The sequence below is a fragment of the Rhagoletis zephyria genome, unplaced genomic scaffold, assembly GCF_001687245.7.
Source record: "Rhagoletis zephyria isolate East Lansing unplaced genomic scaffold, Rhagoletis_zephyria_1.1 Rzeph_scaffold_00017, whole genome shotgun sequence".
NCBI lineage: Eukaryota > Metazoa > Arthropoda > Insecta > Diptera > Tephritidae > Rhagoletis > Rhagoletis zephyria.
Genome location: NW_016157101.1, coordinates 648,204 through 670,460, shown reverse-complemented (window position 1 = coordinate 670,460; position 22,257 = coordinate 648,204). Strand labels below are relative to the sequence as shown.

General features: G+C 37.0%; 2 protein-coding genes across 6 annotated transcripts in view; one reads left to right on the top strand and one right to left on the bottom strand.

Annotated features, from left to right (window-relative positions):
* Positions 1-22,257, top strand: part of MCU (mitochondrial calcium uniporter) — a 153,356-nt gene that overhangs the window by 46,671 nt on the left and 84,428 nt on the right. For 3 of the 5 annotated variants that reach the window (XM_017613447.1, XM_017613482.1, XM_017613453.1), the window contains exon 2: positions 14,431-14,503. In XM_017613447.1, coding sequence (XP_017468936.1) covers positions 14,431-14,503 — 73 coding nt within the window. Of the gene's footprint in view, positions 1-10,603; positions 10,622-14,251; positions 14,326-14,430; positions 14,504-22,257 lie in introns of those variants that run through there. The other 2 variants (XM_017613460.1, XM_017613438.1) reach the window with 2 other exon arrangements.
* On the bottom strand, positions 17,877-19,860 carry jv (javelin). Its single transcript, XM_017613492.1, has one exon. The coding sequence runs from the start codon at positions 19,653-19,655 to the stop codon at positions 18,366-18,368; it is 1,290 nt and encodes a 429-aa protein (XP_017468981.1). The 5' UTR covers positions 19,656-19,860; the 3' UTR covers positions 17,877-18,365.

Here is a 22,257-nt window from a genome sequence, read left to right as displayed (position 1 = left end):
TCAAAGCATACTGAGCATCTTTCTCTTTGACACCATGTCTGAAATCCCACGTGATCTGTCAAATACTAATGCATGAAAATCCTAACCTCAAAAAAATCACCCGTTATAAAGCGTCAATCTTCCTTTTCATTGCAGAAATATTCATCGCAGAATATAAATAAATAAACTCCCTATCGCAAATTAACTCTAAAAACACCATTAATGGGTAAAATAAATTCAAACTTGCTGCATCTGCTGTCAAATGGCTGACAAAGGCCGTATAAAATCCAACAAAACTCGCAAATTTAGTAACGCCCCTGCAACGATATCGAAAAATCAGCAACTAATCGCACGTACTTATTCATTATTTGAGTTTAATTCATTTGGACGCCTACAAGTATTTACTTACAAAACTCGCGCCGGACAATATATTTAGTATACTAAGCGAAAGCAAATCAAATAACAAACAGGCCGAAAGGAGACAAAACAAATAGCTTTGATAAAAACATTAAAATCGATAAGCGCATTAAGTGTGCTTCCTTGAGAGACAAGCCAAAATATGTAAACTGACAGCACCGCGCGGAACAAATTAAGATTGAAGGGCGCCGTGAGCCGTGAGCCGCTAAAATGAGGCCAAAATCGCACAATCGCACAGCTGAGTGAGACACAAGCAAAATGCGAAGCAGTCGTTCGTGTGGCAGTAATATAAGGTCATTCCTCCTACCCTAAGCAAAGCCACACCAAAGAAAAAAATACCAGCAACAGCGACTAAATTAACAGCCCAGCCCACGCAGGGCACATCGAGCGCGCAAATTTCAAGCGGAAATTTTTTTTTGTCTTTTTTTATTTTCTTTGCTTTGGGCTTTTCCGCTTTTTTTTTTGCTTTGTCTTCATTCATGCAACGGCATTCTGGGCGCGGCTATAATGTGAGCATAATTTACACACTTGTAGTTATTGCAGCGCTAAATTGCACTCAAATGATTTGTCAGGACACTTAACAGCATGACAAGGCGTCATTTTAGTTGCATGCAACAAATACTATTATACCGTTAAGTTGCATTAAATCTGTATAAACTGGTTTATGGCATTGTTTGTCTGCAAAGGGAATAATAAGCGGGTAGAGGGGACAAACCAAAAATGCTACGACGCTATAAAGTTCTTTAACTGCGCAATTTATGGCATGCTTTTAGGCGTTTTCACCACCCATTAAGAGCGACCGTCTGCGCTTTCATCGTTGAATTATTAATAGATTGCAGTTACGTTGCAAATTCTTACATTTTTACAACTTGGCTGTTGTGCTGTTGAAGCTTTGCATGCACATACATACATAGTTTTATATGAAGCTGTTGCTCTCTTTTACGGCTGCGTGTAAAATTTTTACTCCTTTTTTTTATTTTACGATTTTCACGCACAAACACAAAATTGTGCCATGCCAGTCATCGTGACAGGTTCGTCGTCTATGCTGCTCGTATGTGTTGCAAGATTTTTATCTACTTGATGCACGCACAATGGTAGACGGTGTGACATGAAAATTAATCAGCCTAATGCACTGAGCTATTTGACAAGTTGAAAGGCGTGCACCCTTTTTTTTATTTAATAAGAAATTTTTCAGGCTAGCTCTGGAAAAAACTACGTTAACCACTAACGAAAGCGCAGGTATTTTAAGGCAAACTAAATATAAATTTCAGCAATGATTTGGTAATATTAACCAAACTTTTGGTTGTCGATTTTTTCGTTCGAATACGTTTATGTTCAGCACTTCACAGATCTTTTTTCATAATTCGGAGCTACAGAACAAACATTTTTTATTAACGTTTTAAGAAGTCGCCACGTACTGTGGTAAAGTGATAATATGGCTTCAAATATCTAACTATTTATCATCCATTTCCCTGTAAATAAAGCAATTGTGAACGAATTGTAAGAAGCAATTTATGATAGACTCGTTTTGTTTTGAAAAAAGTTCAAAATTTTTTATAAAAACATTTCTTTCCGAAAACTGTTTAATGTACATATCATGAGATTTCTTGTACGTAATTAGACTTAATATTGTCGGAAGATTTAAAAAGTTAAAGAAAATATGGTTTCTGAAAGTTTATCGGCTTAAAAAAAGCGTTGCAATGCTTTGATTAAAGAAAATTTAAAATTACCAACCCAAACAGAGACGTTATTATAAAACTGAGCATTCCATTTTGGCTTTGATTTTTCAATATTTCCCAAAGTATGCTTTCACATTTTAACCTAGAAATAGTGACAATTCAATAGTTCGCACGCTCACTGGCTTTTGGTTGTCTGGCATTAACGAGATTACTGCATGCAATTTAATGTTGCTCATACGCCATGTGGTACTTCAATTAATAAGCAATTGGTATAAAATTCGAAATTAATTTTTCAATATGTGAACATAAACATTAAACAGACGTTATTGATAAACTTCCGCATTTCACATTAAAGGAGTTCGTTACGGACATGAACTGCGGCCAAATGATATCTACTTTTTTAGAGTCATATAAAATATGCAAATGCTCGAACTATTTATTGCTCTATTATAGATAGCGAGTACGCGATGCAATTTTCTCACATCATACAATTTTCATTATAGCATTTTACAAACATTCTACGGATATGTATGTAAGCAAGTATATGTGCGTAGCTGTATCCTTAGTAGTTAGTGCACTTGTGCATCAAACAATAACAGTAAGCCTTGCAATAAAAATTACAATTACCGCTATTGGGTAACTATCGGCACTTGCTGAAATGTTTATACAATAAACATATACCGACTGGTGCAAACGAGCAAACATTAAATGCTTACCTGAATTCGCTGAGTTCACAAATAAATAGTGGCACGTTACGGGTTGTTGGTATTTTTCCTTTTTTCCACTATACACACAGAGGTACAAATGCATGAATGAGGCACTATTTGTATATTGTTTGTGCCCGTACAAATATACATAGTACGAACGCGCACCGCTTAACGCTTTTGCCGTTACACCTGAATGGTTAGTTACTCAGTTGGCAGCCGTTCAAGTGTCCTTTTGGCGCCTGTGGCTTTTTATTGCCCACACACCTCAGTTGCTGCTTTGCTCAGGTACTGTACTTTCAGCCAGCTGACAAAGGTATGAAATGAAAACGTATTTAAAGTAGAAACGAAAAAAATTATTTGATTTTTCTAGCATGAAAGCAAGTATAATTTTTTTTTATTGCTGCTTGTAGGCCGTTCTGGCTAACGCCATTCAGTTTTAATAATACTTGAGTTTGTTCTATTTTATTGTTTGGCTCATAAAAGTATTGTAATAAAGGCGGGACAAATAAAATTTTTTATTAACATTGTTCGCTTTTTTTTGGTTTGAATTGTGAGAGAAATGTTAACAGAATATAATAGATATTATAATTGTGAATATAAATAACGAGCTGTTAACCACAAAATTTTATTTGTGTGGCCATAAAAGAAAAAAAATTGTTTTGTATTTTATCATTTCAAATGCATGAAGAATACGCAGTGCACGTATACAGTTACAAGTTTGGTTTGGATAAAAATGACTCGCTATTTCGAAAAAAAATATGAAACAAATAATTGGCTCGTATATTCATCGGCAGGTTATTGGTTAAGTATTGAAAATGCGCTTTTAATAGATTTTATCTTTTTAAGTTAATAAAGTTTGCAGGACGAAATTCGATGGTGTGGTCGTGCGTATAATAGTTCTCATATAATAATTAAAAAAGATATATATATTGCAAATTTTCAAGGACAATTAAGGATAAAATTTGTAAAGAATATTTTCCATACCCATTCGCGCTTATTTATGCACCAAAAGATTTATTCTATTATAATTCTATAGAATTTTTTCTTTTATAAGATACCCTTGTTGTTATCTTACATTGCACTGAATTTTTTAAATAATTTTTTGAAATAATCATACTTTTTTTTTAATTTCAAAGTCCTTTTAAAAAACCCTGACGTCAGAGAGAAAACTTAGGACGTAGTTTTACTATATTTTACCCATAGTTTCGCGAATATATTATTTTTTTTTTTGTGTTTAAAATTTTAGGTTTCAAAAAAGTGTACCAATGGCTCTCAGCTTTCCTGTAGTTCATCTAAGGAATATATGATAGAGCTTCTAGTAAGGTGGGAGACTCTCAAATTGCAGCCAACTGACCTATATCGAAGTGTAAAAGACAATACAAGAGATTTATAACTCACTCATGTAGAACCTTTGAACGATCAATTAGGCTTAGCCGAAGGTGTCTGAAAACCATAAATGTATACCTCAAACCATGCATGCATTAATTTCTTAGAGGGAAAAATATTAAAAAATTATTGCCATTTTAATATCATCGTAAAATGGATTTTGCAGATTTTCGTATTTTTTCCCAAAAGCAGTAGGTGCATAGCAAAGCGTGCTTTATATCGTTGCGAAGAGAGAAAAATGAAGAATGCCAAAATTTTGCCGGCGACCTGAAAGAACTGAGTTGCATGAGAAAGGATATAAATAATAATATAAATTATCGCTTAGTTGAAAGGCTGTCGTCGTCATTGCGCCTCTTCATCTCTTTTGCCATTTTCAGCTGTGTCTAATCCAATTTATTTAAAGGCGTTTCAGCTGCCCTCCCTTCCACCATACATATGTCTGGGAAATTCTCTCTACTGAATATTTCTCTTAGAGAATCCTATAAATTGTGCCTAATGGGTGATTTTTTCAGCTCATTTTGCTACAACTTAGCGCTATACTTACTTGTCAAATACACACTTAAGAGTAAGATATAAATATATTTATATATGCATGTTTATACATACATTACACTGCATCACTCGCCATACAAATAATAAACCGGTACTGTTTTTCCATGGGAATTATAAAATCTATTATATCTTAAGTCTCTTCCTATAATATTTCGGAAAATGTAAAGATTTACGTGAGCTGGACCTATTTGAAAAAAAAACTCCAAAAATCTCATTTTTTTGATGAGGTTGATAAAATATTCAGAAATTTTTATGCATACCTTAAACTCTTTTATCATGCGAGGAGAATTTTTGCGAAAAACTTTTTTTGAAAAATAATTTTATTTATAAAAAAACTCGATTATTTCTTATTGTTCCAGCTTACTTTTTAGGAAACATTTTGACGACAGTTTTTGAAGCAATAAATTGTATCATTCCGGTGGAAGAAGTACAACTTATTTTGGTGCGGCACCCTAATCTACATACATGTATGTATATGTAGGTATACATATAACGTATTCTGCTTTATGCTCAAAATATTCCACGATATACTTTTGTGCAAAAAAAAATTCTTTTGCAACATGCCAGAGATATAAATTTTGTCTTCTTGCGCACTCGATGTATGTATAAATAATATTTCATATTCCTATTTTGTTCTTACTTACTTAATTCATTTAAATTAGCACTTTTGTGCATACACAAATACATACAGACATATATGCACACAACGCATTGATATGCATGCATATTATTACATTATTGCGCTGAAAATGTAGCCGACGGTTGTGTAAGTAAATTGTGAAATTTATGTGACTGGCATACCGTCTGCCAGCTGTTTTTTTACAATCACTCATCAACATAAACATATGTATGATTTTGCATATATACATACATGCATTGCACACATAATACTCGTAAATATATTCTTGCATTTGTATTTCTTCGCTGAAACTGGCAGCAAGGATACTCGTAAAATGAATAAGGCGAAGAGATTTCGCAAATACATAGATAAGTACTAAATATGTATATTTAGGATAATTTAACATCATTAACACTTTTGCAAAGAGGCATTTCGTAGAAAATTTAAACACATTACAACAAGATTGGCGTGTTTCAGCAAGCAAGCGTATGAAGGTTTAACATAATCGCCTTTAACTTTAATGTATTTTTTTGTGTGAAGCACTAACAGGTTTTTGCCATTGGAAGTGAATGCTTATTTGAAGTGAAGAATTTTTAGCTTCAAAGGGGTGTACATTTATTTTTCTATATGCATTAAAATACGCGTTTATTAATACTAATATCTAGGGTGACCAGATGTCCTGATTTCAGGGTCGAATTAAAGTGTCCGGACTGATTTTCATTTGTCCTGAATTTTACAAATCTGACTTTTTTCCTGTTTAAACATTTCTCAATTCTTGCAATTGAGCGTAAAAACAATCACTTCAAAACTCAAGTCTGATGGAAAAGAAAGTGTCCTAATATTTCCTTCGACTCATTTGATCACCCTACTAGTATCGATAAGTTTGTCGATGAACTATTGATAAATATGTCGAAGTAAATCGATATATATCTTAATAAAAATCGATAAATGAAGCTGAATCAGAAGGCTTTGGAATTTTGGTATTCAAAAAGAAAAAAACTGGAGTAAAAAATTTACCATAGAGGGCCTATAGTTTAAAATATCAGAAATAATGTCTTTTGAAAGCCCTTTTTTCTACTAAATAATAATTTCGCTAACTGGTTTCTTACTAATTCGGATGGAAAACTCAGCAAGAAATCTTAAATAATGAACAAAAAATTGCACTACTCCTTAACTTCAAAACTGTTGTTGTTAAAGCCACACTCCCCGCAGTCCTTACTGGATATTGTGGGTTGGTGGAGGTGTATACTCCCATTATCTGGTAATCTCCTTTAGCTTTCTTATCCCGCACCACTGTAATGTTTTTCAGGCGGAACTGATGGCAATCGACAGCGCCAAAAACCTGGTGAAGTGTGATATGATAGCACGAGTTGATATCTTCATCTTCACTGACAGCCAAGCGGAAATAAAATCCTTCACGAAGCAGCCAACAACCTCCATGGTAGCCATGAAATGCTGCGCAGCTCTTATAGAGATGGCTGAGTCATTTCGCATAAAGGTTATGTGGGTTCTGGGACTCTGCGACATAGCGGAGAATTGTAAGGCCGATGAACTGGCGCGACTTGGCACAAAAATTCCTCTTGAGGATATAAACAACGAAATACAAACTTTCCTATTTATACTCAGAGGCTTGCTAAAGGAGCGAACGACAGATGGTATTGCCTGCAAACCTGTCAAGCAATGGTGGCCGCTGCCAAAAGCACTCAGTAGTCTCATTAAGCATATTATTAGATTATTAGTATCTATCATACTTGGACCGACAAGGCCTATCGACAAGGCCAACGATTACATGACTTCTCTCAAAATGAAGAAGAGGTAGAAGCGATTCTGCACCTATTGTGCCAGTGCCCTTCTCCACCCAGACGAAGACTCTCCACTCATGGTAGGCAATTCTTCGAAGGCCCTTATATCTTCAGAAATTCCTGAGATGTTTCAGACGGTTTAAGGAGATTGGGAACTGCTGGCACTACATGCGACATCGCAATGGGCCCTGAGCCCAAGTGTGTCTTATAGACGATCAGACAGCCTAACCTAACCTAGGAATAGCTTAATGATACTTGGATGGCTTTAATTCACTAGCATTAGGGTGGTACGTTGGGCTGGTAGGAAGCGAGATCTGATGGGTAAGTACTAGAATGGGATGTTTAAGGTCAAAGAACGTTGGAATAAAAAAGTTGTCTACACGAAACAAGAACAACGATATATCATACTTTAAGAAAAATGTAAAAATGCGAGCCGACCCCTACGTTCGGCAAAATTTAATATTTTTCGAAATTACCTTGCAAAACTAATTTAAACTCAGTGGCGAAGGGAAATTTATTTTTTGCCATGGTCTAGAAATCATTATTTAATTTAATCAGCAACAATTTGAAAATCTCATTTTCCACAAGTGATATAATTTTTGTCTGGATATCAGTTTTTACCCTTTTATCTTGTCTAACTCTCGCTGCTTGTTAATAAATTTTTAACCGCGCTTTCATTTCGCTTTATATTATCAAATTAATAAAATGAAAATTCTTAATGTAAAAACCATTTGAAAGGTTAATACTAATTAATCTCAACTAAGGTCGAATAAATTCACTTGCTTATTATTGCTTTCAACGCTACACAAGCGAGAACATTCAGGTACAAAAAAAAACCGAATAAAAAGAAAATTTAAATAAAATGGCGAAAATGCACAAAAAGTAAAAAAAAAATATTGAAATGAAACCTAAAACATTTTTTGTTTTTACAACCAAAGATGCTATCGAATAATGTCGCGGCAGTTCTTATTGTTATTGTGCGCTTAACTAGCTTCAAACAAATTCTACTCACTCGCTAGTAAATAGCATATTCCTTTATTTACTTACATACATATTTACGCACAAAGGTTAAAAAATGTGTCTGCGTTTTTTTTTTTTTTTTTTTCATAAAATGTTTACGGTGAGTAGCTGACGTTTTCGCTTCACTCAACTGCCTGTTGTTGGCAGCCAGTTAGTCAGTCGTCTGCGGAATACCGCATTAAAACAGCGTCGTCGTCGTCGCCGTCGCGTCGCGTCGCCGCCTTGCCCTTTTCTTGCTGGCTGCTGACTGGCTGGCTGGGGGGTGTAGCGCAGCGTACTGAATGGCTTTTGATGCGAAAACGCCTTTGAGGCGGTTTCTGTTGTTTTGTTTGTTCCTTTTGTTGATTTCGACGGCTTTTTATTTGCATACATTTACACATTTTTTACCCACCAACACCGCTTTGCTTTCATTTCCATTTTTATGCCGCTGCTTGCGTTCTGCTTGTGCGCCATTGTGTTGCTGCACTGCTTTATGCTGCTGTTGTTGCTGTTGCTGCTTATACTCGTATATATTTGATCCTTTCATCGCACCTACTACTTGCCCCAAATTTCGAAAGACAAACACAGCGTTTTATCGCTTAGAATTTGTTGTGTTTTCCTTCGTACTTTGCTATAATTTTTTTTTTTTATTTATTCAAAGATATTTTTATGCTTGTATATGTGCTTTCTCTGCTTTCGCACATTCTTTGCGCCTCATTTTCTCTGTATTATCTGAAGTTTTTTTTTTGGGATTTTCTCATTCATTTAAGTTCTTAAAATCCACTTCAAATTTTTTATTCACTTCTTTTAATTGCCAAAGTCTTAAACTTGGTGTTTCGCCTGCTCATTCGGCCTTGGTGTTTTGTTGGCTTAGCAATTATTTTTTATGCGTCTTTATGCCAACTTTATTATGATGCCTATCTCAAATACCACAGAAGCGCAGAGTGCTATACTTTTTCGGTAATTTTGAGAGATTTTCACAGGCATTAAAATTGCTAATAAAAGTACGTGAAAAAATCTGAGTGCATTTTCTTGGCATTCGAGGACACTTGAGTGGATAAATAAAATATTTCTAGAATGCGGATACTATATTTAGTTCATAAATATTATGTGTGCGTATTCGCATGAGCTGTGCGTATTCGCATGAGCTTGCGTTGCTTGAATTTTTATGCAGAAATGCAGCTTGATGCTCTAGGAACACTTCTGCATCAAAAAGAAAATTTTGGCAAAAATTTCGCTTATGCATGTTTGGCGGTTTGAGTTCGATTTGTTTATTTCAATTTTAATTTGTTTCAATTCTTTATATGACAATAACAAGCATACTTTGTGTGACTATTAAAGTACAACCGTATATTCGATACGAACTACAGGCCGTATGAGCAACATTGAAAACCCACATTTTAATATGCAAATAAGCGCTGAACTCATTTTCATTCAAAATTCGAACTACTTATAGGATTCTATGGGGAATATAATACTTAGTTACCTATTAATTCATTTGTTTATTTCTTATTTATTATTTTTCTATTTAAAGGAGTAAAAAGGCTATTGAAGTAAATATATGTACACCAAAACATTTTGAGAGGAGACTACAGGTCGTATGAGTGACTTTTAAACAACCATCTTGTTGGTGTCGGCAAAAATTTGGCACATTTAGATGAGCGTTCATTGAGTTGACAGTACCTGGCGACGAGGTCCCTCTTCCACCAAAATACAACACCGAATTTTTGCTTCTTCGTATTGCATGACCACACGCATGAAATGGTGATGATGCCAGCCTTGAATAGGCTACAAAACTGCGTATCTACCCAAAATCTTTCTAGAAAATCATTTAAAGAAGGATAAAAGAACAGTAGTTTGAACAACTTTTCTGCAATATTGAAAGCGCGGCCTCAAACATTTAATTTTTTTTTTACTCCACCCTAATCTACATACATGCATCATACATTACGTTATGACTCAGATTCCATTAGAGATTAACGCATATTATTAGCCGTATATGGCGGCTGCTGTGGTGTAGTGGTGCAGAGCTAAAAAAGAGCTGGGAGCTAAAGTCAAATGTTGAGAGCAAAGTAAAAAAATAAAGAGCTAAATCCAGCTCCAAACGCACCGAAATGGCAACACTGGCCGTATTTAACTAAATACATTTTTATAATACATACATATATACTCATACATAAGAATGTTAAGTCCAGTCAAAGTTCACTCCAAAAAAACGTGTATTCTTTCTCTCACTTATTGAGCACAAACTCTTACCAGCCTCTTCGATTTAGCCAAAATGAAATTCACATCTGGCGATTTTTCCGACATCTGATTTATTTACGCGGTTGATTGAATACAACAATCACACAGCAGATAAAAAAAACAATAAAAATTCAAAAGCCAGTGAAGAAGAATCGGCGGAAAAGCTTTCGTGTGCAAAATAAAAAAGTACGAACACAACCAGAACAATAAATAACCAGTGGCCGATGAATTTGGCAGGTACGAGTAGGCAAAGTTAATTTAAAATTTCTCCACCGAAATTGGGTGAGACAAAGCCGATTGACTCCTGTGACGAGATATATACATTTCTGTATATATGTATATGTAAATACATATACATATATGTTTGTGTAACTTTATACCCATATGCGTTTGCTGTGTGAACCGCCAGGCTGCCGGCCACTTTTACACTTCTACGCCGCACACGTGATTTCCCTCGTCGATGTTTAAGTTTAATTGAATTTATTTCGTGAACCGCGGTTTACAAACTGTCGCGTGTATGGGTAACTTCTAAGTACTAATTGCAAAAAGCCTTTGATGGCAAATTGGTATTTTTTTGCGATTTCAAAGCTTTAACTGGTTTCTATACTGCCCTTGCCTTTTAGCAAAATTACAATCTCGTAAAATGCTTCTTTTTTAGTTTGAAATCTAGAACTTCATTTCGACGAATTCTCAATCACTGAATTGATCAAATCAAAAGTGACGCATAGTACGCAAATAGTGCGGCATCCACATATTAAATTCGGTAGTTACCTATAGGAAAATTATGCTAAAGTACAAGTAGAAACAGCTTGAAGATGATATTTGCATTAATTAGTTTAAATCTGCTTCCAATTTCCTGCAGGGTTAGTGCGTGTTTGTATGTATCTACTACACTTGTTGCTCATTGATTAATTAAACTTCCTCCGCTAGATTTGATAGTATCGTGGTAATTTACGGTAGCTGGACAATTTAAAGCTTCAATATAATATATGTTTGTCTATACGTATGTATGTATATACTGCTACATGTATTTCAAAATTAATTGCTTTTAGGCGTACGCACAAGAAATATGACTGCTAATTTTGGTTGCCGAATCAGCTTTTTTGAGCCCGAATTGAGAGCGCATTTTTTTAAATTAACTGTTAAATTTATTTTTGTTTAAAACGGCGGAGGTCAGTGTTGCTGAAAGCGTGTAAGCCAATGCAATTAAAGAGAACGTGAGTCATTACCTGCTAACTTATGGAAATCCTTTATTTAGAAAAAAACTTTTGGGCCTGGAGACAGAGCTGATGCGTTGTAATGCAAGAAATAATTCATTTTGTGACCAGTCCAATCAGTAGACAAGTTTCTTTTTTATAGATATTTCAAGAAATTATCAAGCTAGAAAACTGTACTTTAGCATACTTTTCCTGTAGGAAAGTTCAATTTATGCCCATCTTTTAATAATTCAACTAACTTACTAAATAATTTTAATGTAACTTTTTAAACACGTGGCAACTCTCTTCAAACATTCGAAATGTTCAAACTAAAGATTTCTTAACAATTTTCGTTTTACTACAATATTTTTTTGTTTCATATACTTTTTGAATTAGCTAATTGAGTTATATATATCTTTCAAACAGGTGGCCACCCTCTTCAAAAGTATTTTCCAGCTTAATTCTTTTTAACTCTCCTTCGCCGGATATTGCGATACATGTTCTAATTAACTCATGAGTTGAATGAAATTTAATTTTTCAAAAATGTGGCAACCCCGCTTAACATAGTTTAGAAATAGAAATTTTTCAAACCCCCTTCGTTTGATACCCATATTTCAATAATTCGTTTAACTTATAAAATAATTTGAATTTAACTTTTTAAACAGGTGGCAATCCTCTTCCAACACCTCAAAAAATATTCTTAGCGTTCAAACGAACGATTTCTTAACACTCCTTCGTTTGACATCCACATTTTGATATTCCGAATAACTTGTGTATAAGTAAACTAAACTCGACATTTCTAGCAGGTGGAAACCCGCTTCAAAATATTTTCAAACTACTACTTTCTAAAACCCTTTCGTTTGGCACCATATGGTGATACATATTTCACCTACACAATATGATTTTTTAAACAGGTGGCAACCCTCCTATACTTCAGCTAGGAACAAAGCTTTTTTAAACCATTTCTCTAAATACCCAGTTTGTAATAATTGATTTATTTTTTTAAATAATATGAATATAATTTTTTATAGGGTGGCAACTGTTTTCAAAAAAGTAAAACCTTACTGCAGATCTACAGCCCGTTGGCCTTATTCATAAAAAATAAAGTATGTTTAAAGAGCTTTATAAATTGACGTTTTCATATTTTTTTCAATTTATTAACCTGCTGAAACCAAAGATTGACCAAGCCCATCTCTTCAATTTCCGTGCACAAAAAATCTTTTATCATTCCCCTGTAGCGCTCATCGTTGTGGCCAATGATGCCTCCGCTCTCAAAATCCGCACCAAACTGTCACACTCTGGGAGCGTATTGGCTTTTCGACAATCACAAACGGGTTTTCCGATCCCCAGATGCGCCGAAATCAAAAAAAGTTCGTCAGTACAGATGATTTTGTATTTTGTCAATAAATGCAATTTTCCAAAAATGTTCAAGCATAAAGCGATTAATTTTATTCCGGAGAAATATTATGCCGATTTTCTATCAAGATTTCCAGCCGGAAGAGTTGTCACTTTCAAAATAACATATGATTAAAACAAACACTATCAGGCCGATTCTAAATAGAAACTTCCTGGGGGTTTTCTCCCTTTCCACTTTCCTCCCTGACAATTTTTTATTTTAAATGGCGGAGTTGAGCTGTCAAAAAAGTGTCAAACAGCTCTTTCGAAGTTCGAATTTCCTCCTTGCAAATTTTCGGGGAAAATGCTACTTCCTGGGAGTTAATTATTTATTGGAGGATTTCTCTCTCTGCGGGAGTATACAGAATTGGGCTGTATATGGGCCACCCTGTATATTGAAGTTCCCTGAAGCATTTCCAAAATAGCCAGTCTTCAACGAGCTCACACTTACTGTGAACATTTTTTTTTCATGGTAAAAATGATGAAGTTAATTTTTTGTTTACTTTTTTACTTCCGAAAGAAAGAGTTGCGATATCAATTAGGCTGCAAACATTTTCATACTAGGAACTTGTATGTTGCTGCATATTTTATGGTACTTTCTTTTTAGTTATTCTTTGGCACTACAACCATTTGCAATTTAAGGCCGACATATAATTTTTGAATATCTGAATGCGTATCTATTAGATACCAAAAAATTTATATTTTGTTGAATTAAACACCACAAAGGAATATTTAAAAAAAAGAACTCAAAACCCGCATTAGGACTTGCCGTATGGATACTTAATTTAAATAATTTTCTTAGAAGGATTGTGAGTATACTAGACGCCTCATTGCTGTCATCAAGCACGTCACCCTGAGGCAACACTCACTTATTTCCATTCGTTCTGAGTTTTAAGCGAGCATACATATTTACATGCTTTGATGTGCGTTCGGCTTTGTGTACTTACATATTTATGTCTTTAGCTCTCATCAACACCATACCTACATACCTAAGACGCACATGAACACCCACTTAAGTTGCTATCCGTGAAAAATGCATGCCGAGAGTCGCTTACATCAGTTCCATACAAAATTTTGCAACAAAAAATTCAGACAAAACTTTCACCAGCATTCTGTTTTGTGAAACTTCCCTTGAAGGCTGACTCGTTTCATTAATTTTGCAAATTTGAATTTCAAATTGCATTATCACCATGCTTTTTTAGAGCTTTCTTCCACGTAATCGGCTTTCTAAAACTTAATCTACAAGTACATACAACAAAGTATCTGCACGAACAAATGTGCATAAATATGTATGTGTGAGCAATTTTTCGTCAAACATTTACATAATTCACACATATCCTTTAAACAAAAGTAAGAAGGAAAACCGAACAAAGTTTCATTATTCTACTTTCATTAGCATTTGACTACGCACATTGATTTCTCATCTCACCTTTCTCTTTGTTTTTTTTTTTGCAGAATTCTTGGAGCACCAGACGATATTGCAAGCAAAGCGATGATGCGTCAAAAGAGGAGCAACCACAACGTACAGGTAAATGACAATGGAGAATACATATACTCGTATGTAGTTGTATTTGCATGTGTGTAAATACGTGCTTCCGGTGCACCTTAAACACATACATATCTAGTACGACATATCCTACATATCCTCGACGGATTTAACACAACAACTCAAAGCACACGTCAACAACAATGTGCCACAGGATTATTCTATAGTATTTTGTGGCATATGCCGGCGCTGATAACACATTGTGGCAGCAGCTTTTGCTGCCTATACAGCCACCCAATCACACGGTGTCATTTGTTGTTAATTAAGTGTATAACTTTGAAAAGCATTTGCTTTCCATATACATACATACATATGAATGTTTCGTTGTAAATACACATAAATATGGTCATCTCATTTTCATCATTTATGGAGTGTTTTTCTGAGAGTGAGTGCTTTGAGGATTAATAGTTGCCAAGCGACCACATACAATGCTGTTGAGTAATTGTGGTTGAACACTGTGATTAGCACCAGCAAGGATAAGTAGAACTAATTCACACCTGCATAGTACTACATCTACATATAAATTTCAATTAGACCGTTGATGACTGCTGTACCTGGGTGGGTAAGGTAGGCGTATTTGGTTCAATTGTTGGAAAATTCATCTTTCAATGAAACATTTTCGACAACGGGTACAGACTTGTCGACTTCGCGCCCAATCATTCACAAAGCCACTTAATTGTCCTCTGATCAAATAACAAAGAACCCAATGGATGATCCCATTATGAAAGAATGAAAATATGCTTCGAACTTTCTTGACGTCCAGTCCATCCGAGGAGCTAACATCGGCTTGCAAAGATCCGCATGCGCCTCTATGAAATGACGAAGAAAGCCGCAGTCACGGCAGACAGTCAAACAAATGACTCTCAGTCCTGCTTAAGCTAGCCACTTCGGAACGGGGCTCCATCACCAAATTGCTGCGAAATACAAAGCATACCAAACTACCTTCAAGTCAATGGTAATACGCGCTAAATTTGAACGGAGCCGAAGAAAATGAACCAAGGTAGACCTTTATTCATACCTGACAAAAGAAATGATGGCGGGCAGGAACGTGACTCGGAATCAGAAAATATGGAAATAATGAAATAGTTTCAAGACTTCAGCTGGCTCCTGAAAAGATGAATATGTAAATATGTGACCAGATTTTCACAGTGTGTTAAATCCTGAAAAATAGCCTAGATACGAATTTCGACACACGCGATCTCCAAATTGAAACTTACCTCTGGAAAGTGTAGTTAAAGCCGTCAATCTGAATCTAAGTGTCACCATAAACGGCAAGAGCATAATGCTACTGGCGTATGCAGATGATATTCTCATAGATGGTTAGCCTCAACATCCGAGCCGTTGTCGCACAATATTCCACTGGCTTTCGAGAAGTATAACTACGCCAATGAGGTGCATTGCATTAAGTGAATTCCTTATTCTGCTCATTCACTTTCGATGTGGTAAAACCAGCTTATTTTCTTCACGAAGCGTTGAAGATGGCGTATTTCCACAGAGTGTGTCGAAAAAGGCTGGCCAGTGACAAAGGAAGGGCTCAATACTCTCCTCCTCTTCCTAGTCTCTGCATCATTTGTAGGGCATTTGATTTGATTTGATTATACTACCACAGCGCTAGTAATGGAACGGTTAATTGAGATTGGATTTAGATCTTTTTTTATCGATACTTCAACGGATCTGCGGATCAACGCAGAATGCTGATCTATGGCGAGATTTTCCTGTATAACGTGCAGGGTTAAGTGAGCATAGGTTAGTCCTCATCTTAGCGAGATTGCCTGCCAGCAGTATTCGATATTCCGTTGTGCCCGGGAACTCATGCCACTTTGACGGTCATATTCGAGGCTAACTCGTTCAGAGTATTTCTATATGCGATTGCCACCTTCGAAGAGGTGCAGATGAACTACAGGAATCTAATCGCAGCTTCACTGTCAGCGTAAATAGTGGGGTAGACTTTGTTGAGGTTAAGGCACTATTGAGCCAAAGTTCAGCTTCCCTTGTGGCTGCTGATTTGCCCTAGATAACGCTGCTGTGGTAAGGGAACCTTAAGCTGATGTTCAGCTTAGTAGACCTTAGATCCAAGTCTGTACGATCCGTTTCGATGCTTTCTGTAATTCTGTTAGACAACCGATTGTCAGAGCAGTATAATGGATCAGTGTAGTCTAGATCACGTCGATCACGTCCAGAATTTTCGAGTGACCAAACTTGGGGTCTCCTACAGGTATGAGTTACATTCAAGCCGGTTGCGTAGCAGCTGGCCTGAAGCTTACCGTAAAGGTCAGCGGATGAAGTTTTAGTAGAATTTCTCGGGCCTTGCTGTGAGTGGAGAGTGGACTGTATACTACATCCAGTGAACTATGTGTGTATTAAGTCTCCATCGTTTCACCAACGGTACCTGGTATGTGTAGAGGGCGGTTATGGCTTTTCCAAAACGGTCTGTATTATTCCAATGCCAGTTTAACTTTCCGTCTAGAATAATCTGAGGTACTTGACCTCTATATAGAGTTAAACTTTATGCTATTAAAAGAGGGTGACTCAAAAAACTGCTTGTCGTATTTTCTTGAGAAGAGTAGCATTTCGGTATTGGCGGGATTCAAGTTAAGTCCACTCTCGCCGGACCAGCAGTGTACGAAAGGGCTTGCTCGATGCTGTCAGTGCAATATCGTAGCTTACGTTATGACTTGAAAGCCGGTAATCGGTCCTTTTAGGAGAGCAGTGTTTACTGTAAGATTCCAACTGTTTTTTATATGCAGGGAGTCGAATTCATTGATACCGAAGTATAGACGTAAGTAAAATTTAATTAAACATGGTTCAAAAGGTCCTAAAAGTTCCTGTAGCGACCGATCCAGCCGCATTTGAGTCAGCCATCTGCCAACGGCTTTGGGAAAGACATTATTGAGCTCTAAGTTGGTGAAGACGTCTATTTCGTGGAGCATAGCATGCACAGACTTGCCTATAAAGTATGCAGGCTAGCACGCGAAAGACTAACCGTTGGAAGAAGGTAACGGATATGCGAGCCAAGCAGTCTGCTTAGAACTTTAGCAACAAAGACGGTTAGGCTTATTAGTCTGAAGGCATTTCAGTTTTAACAACTTCCTTTTATAAGAAACTGTCGACGATCTAAGCATACACTGGAAATTAGCCATTCAGAACTTCTGTTAAAAAAATTAAATTTATTTTCTGCGACTGGCAATTTTACATGGCTTATCTAGTTTCCAATTTATTTCTCAATAAAGACGATAAGTAACTATAAGCTGAGTTAGAGGAGAAGCACTTTCGTTAATTAAAAATATCTAATAGCCGAATGGGCCTCCACATTTCCTCTCCTTCTTCATAGAAATTCAGTGGGTACACAATATTTTTTATTTTAATTGTAAATACGCATACATTTATTTATAACATAATTAATAATTTAACTTAAATATTCAATTCGCATAAAACCTTTGGATTGACTACATTTGGCATTTGTCACGGCCATCAATCGCCAGTGGACACACGTACACTTCTCCTGGGAGTCAATGATTGTTTGGTACATTTCATTTTTTTTTTTTAATATATAAATAATGGATAGAATTTAAAATTAGGCAAAGTGATAGCACAATAAGTAATTTTATATGTTATACAAGTATATTTGCAGTAAATGTAGATAAAATGTAATACCCCTACACCGTTATCGTTGTCTTTTTTACATTTCATAAATTTCGCCCACTTATAGAAAGGCGTTGCGCGCCTGGCATCAGCTGCGCATTTCGAATACTTTTAATTAATTTAAAGCACTTAAACGCTAAAAGGATTACATAAACATTATAGTCAATTTCTCGATTTCCTTTGCCGCTTGCCGCCGCTCACTTCACAATTTATCCTCAAGGCTATCGTAGTCATAACAATCACTGCCCACCTTCGATTTTCGTCCGTCTTCCTCCTCCTCCTCCTCCTCATGGTCATCATCGTCGTCATCGCCTTTGTCGCCGATGCTATGCCATGCTGGTGCAACAACCAATTTGCCACCAACAGCCTGTTGTGCCAGTTGCGTCCCGTGCTGCACCAGCTGTCCGCGCTGTTGCTGCGCTTCTCTCTTCGCCTCCTCACGGCGTTTTTCATTTTCAATTAACTTCTCAAAATCCTTTGTCGGATCATAAACTTCGAATTCCTCAAATTCGATATCGTCATACTTGCGCTTCTCGAAGAGGCTCTTATCGTTCGCCACATAATGGCGTACAACACTCTTGTCCAGCAGCGTCGTTGTGCTGGTTGCAATAACTGTCGTAACGCTGCTGCCACGGCTGCTGGCGACGCTCGTGCGACCGTATGGCTCCGGTGTTTGCTGGTCGACGCGATGTATCTCGACGGGCACAACTATTTGAGCGGGTAGCTGCGTGGAGCGGGGTGCCAGTATTGGTGTTGTCGTTGTTGTCGCCGATGCTGCTGGTGCAGCTTGTATTTTAGCTTGAGTGGCTGCAGTGTGTTGCTCTCCTTGCGGCGCCTGCCAATTATCAACGGTTCGTTGCGGTTGCTTTGCGTCCATATTTCCGAAATTAATTTTCTCCGGCAAAGCGCTGGCTTCCTTACCTTTCTCGCAGCTGGCGTTGTCATCGATACGCGTACAACTCTTCAATGGCATATTGGATTCTAATATTCTTTTCATGCTTGCCACAGTAGTTGACATCGTTTGCGCAGCTTTGCTGTTGCCATCCGATTGCTTCATCGCTATTGTGTAAGCCAAATCGACATTTTTATTGCGCCACACTTTCAATGTGCCATTTGTGTCACCGCCACCGTCAATGCTTTCGCCAACAAAGTCCTGAGACTTTCGTTGCTCGCCAGTGCTCAAGCGTATATCCATGGCTGAACTTTGATAAGTTTTTTCGATTTCTGATTTATTATCTTTGTAGTTTGTGCGGTCAAATTCGTCGCTTATCACTTTTGCGGACTTGACATCGTCCGGCGCGTATGTTGTCATAGGCACATTTATGTGATTATTTACTGTTACTTGCTTCACTTCTGCCACACCAACACTGGCGGCGGCTTGTGCGCAATCGATCACTCTTCTTGCTGGTATTTGATTGTTAATCGTTAGCGGCTCCTCCTTACTCTCTGGTTGCACTTGTCGCTGCTTTGTACACTCAAAATGATGTACCATCTTCTTGACGACCTCTGTGTCATCAGCGCCCGTCTCGACGATGTCGACGCCAGTGCCAGCCAATTCCAGACGGCTGCTACAGCTGTTTGACTTAACAAGCCTGATACCTGAAAAAGTTTTTCAAAACAAAGTGAATTGCGAAAACTATTTCAAATGTGTTGAAAGGAAGTCAGTCGTGTCCTTCCCCGCATACACTGATACTCAATCAAACTCCTTTTGTTCAAACTCACCAAAGTGCGCCAATGAACTTTCTCTATTATCATCTATACCGTTCGTTGTGTTGGCAATGTTTTTGTCATTGCATTCATCGTTTTGTTGTGAAAACTTTTGTCTCGTTGGCTGCTGGAGCGCACAATCCTTTGTTGTTGGTGGCGGCTCACAAGCATTGCAGCTCTCAATTTGTCGTACGCGTCGTCGTGTCAGCGTCATGGTGTTTGTATTTGCCGCATTGGTCTGCGCGTTGTTGTGATTGTGATTGTAGGCGGTGGCGCCATTGTGGCCGCTACACATGCCATACAATGGCTCTGGTGAAGTGCTTTGCAACACTCGCCCACCATAGTAGGTAACTGTGGAGCCGCATTCTCTTATCTTCTCGAGCACATCCTGTGAATGGAACGATAAATAGTTATGTATTATTATTTTTTGTTCACTGATTTATTACTTGTTTTTGAATAGGTGAAATGAGAGCACTTAAACTGTATTTTGCCAATAAAAAAAAGGGTAAATTTATATCTGCTGACATAAGACAATAGCAAGCGCGTATTTCGAGAGTCAGTATAAGCCATAAATATTGCGAGAAATGCACTGATGAAGAAACTGTTTTAAAACTACAAAATTTCTATCTAAGTGTTGTGTACATGAATACACTAACGGTTTAGAACCCAACTTTGAATGCAACTTGGATAATCTCATTTGCAATCGGTCCAATCCAGAAAATCGATAAGCCAAACTCAGCGGAGGAAATTAAGCTATACTGCCCCGCAGTGACAAAACAAACTACTCGAAAAACATTCAAGGAAATTATTTAGTATAAGCTGATGTGGAAGATGACTAGTGGTGCCTGAATGCATACTAGCGGTGGTAGAGAACTATGTAATAGCTTACACTGCTGTGTAACTTTCGAACTAGTAAAAATGTTTATTTATTTTTGGATATGCCACCGTTTCAGCCGGGAAGCCCCCTACGCTATGTATTACCATTGGACAGTGCCCAATAATGATCTCAACCAATGCCTATGATTTTTCATAACTAAATCAACAGACCGGAAAATTGGCGAAAATTGGATCGACATTAAATCAGAGTTGTCAAGGTACTCTGAAGGCCTCAAAAATCGCACGGATCTGATCATGAATAGTTCAGAAATATATGTAAGTTAAAATTTTACTTCGTTGCTGAATCGACAAGGCTTAAATTCATATGGGTATCGGGACACAGTGGTGTTCAAGGCAACGAATTGGCTGATGATCACGAAAGATATCATCGACGATCCACCAGGATGAGAATAGTACAGAGTATTTTCTCTGCAGCTATTCGCCCATCTTTAGACTGAAAGGGTGCATTTTAGGTCGGATTGATAATGGACGAGCTACAAGCTCTTTCCCTTGACAAGTGACTTAGTTTCTTGAGAGAGTGTAGTAGGAGAAAAAATTTTTTTTTTTTTTTTTTGCCCACTTGTTTTCCCCTATCCTTTTAATCCTTTCCCTAGGCCTTAAAACTGTTTTAAATTTTGCGTCCTACCACACTTTCATTACATTTAACCCCTCGGTTTAGCAAAGATAGCTGTAAGTTTTTTGTAAGACAATTGAAATACAGTAAGCAAAATAGTTTGAAAGATTTTTTTCATATCAGAAAGGAGATGTCCGAGACCTCAGTGAAACCAATCGATGTTTGGACAAAGCGTCTCACTTCTGTGCGACTTTTTCAATCTGTTGTTGGATAACGAAATTAAAATCCTTGATCTCAATACCAGCGTCATCAATGTAGCTATCAGTGCTTAAAAAATGCCGTTTGTGTTCCTATGAATGAGGATCAGCCAAAGTAGCTACTGACAACACACAAGGAGTATAGGCCTATTGTGAAAGAAGTCACTAGCTTCAGCTCTGAATTCGCAGTTTGTAAAGGGGTTTGCCTGCTTGGTGTAAGCTCAGAGATTATCTTTTTGGTCATTAAGTTAAGTATTTTGGATCGAATTTCTGGCATCCCTTTTCAAATTTAATTTGTAGACAAACGGAATTCGTCCATGTGCCATCTTCAGTGTCTTTTGTACTGGTTGCAAAGTTGATCTTTCTCCGAAGAACAGAAACTCCGCTATAAAATCAGGAATGATTGGACTATGTCAAGACCCGACCGAAAGGCGGATTCAAAGGCAGAGAAAAAAAAAATCGATTCAAATGTAGCCTGCTATATTCTTATGAGCTGATAATTCGTTCATTCTTTTTCATAAGCCATCAACCGCTAAAACTGCATGCAGTGCCGGAAAATAAATAGGGACGCGATATTTTAACAAGTTTTGACTATTTTTCTTTGTGAATTTAATATTTATAATTTTTTATGAGAGTATAGCTCAGTACCTAACAAAAACCGTAAAACCCCGAATTTAAAA

Excerpts from the sequence above, each read along its gene's own strand:
- jv (XM_017613492.1), bottom strand. The coding sequence starts at position 19,655 with ATGGTACATCATTTTGAGTGTACAAAGCAGCGACAAGTGCAACCAGAG.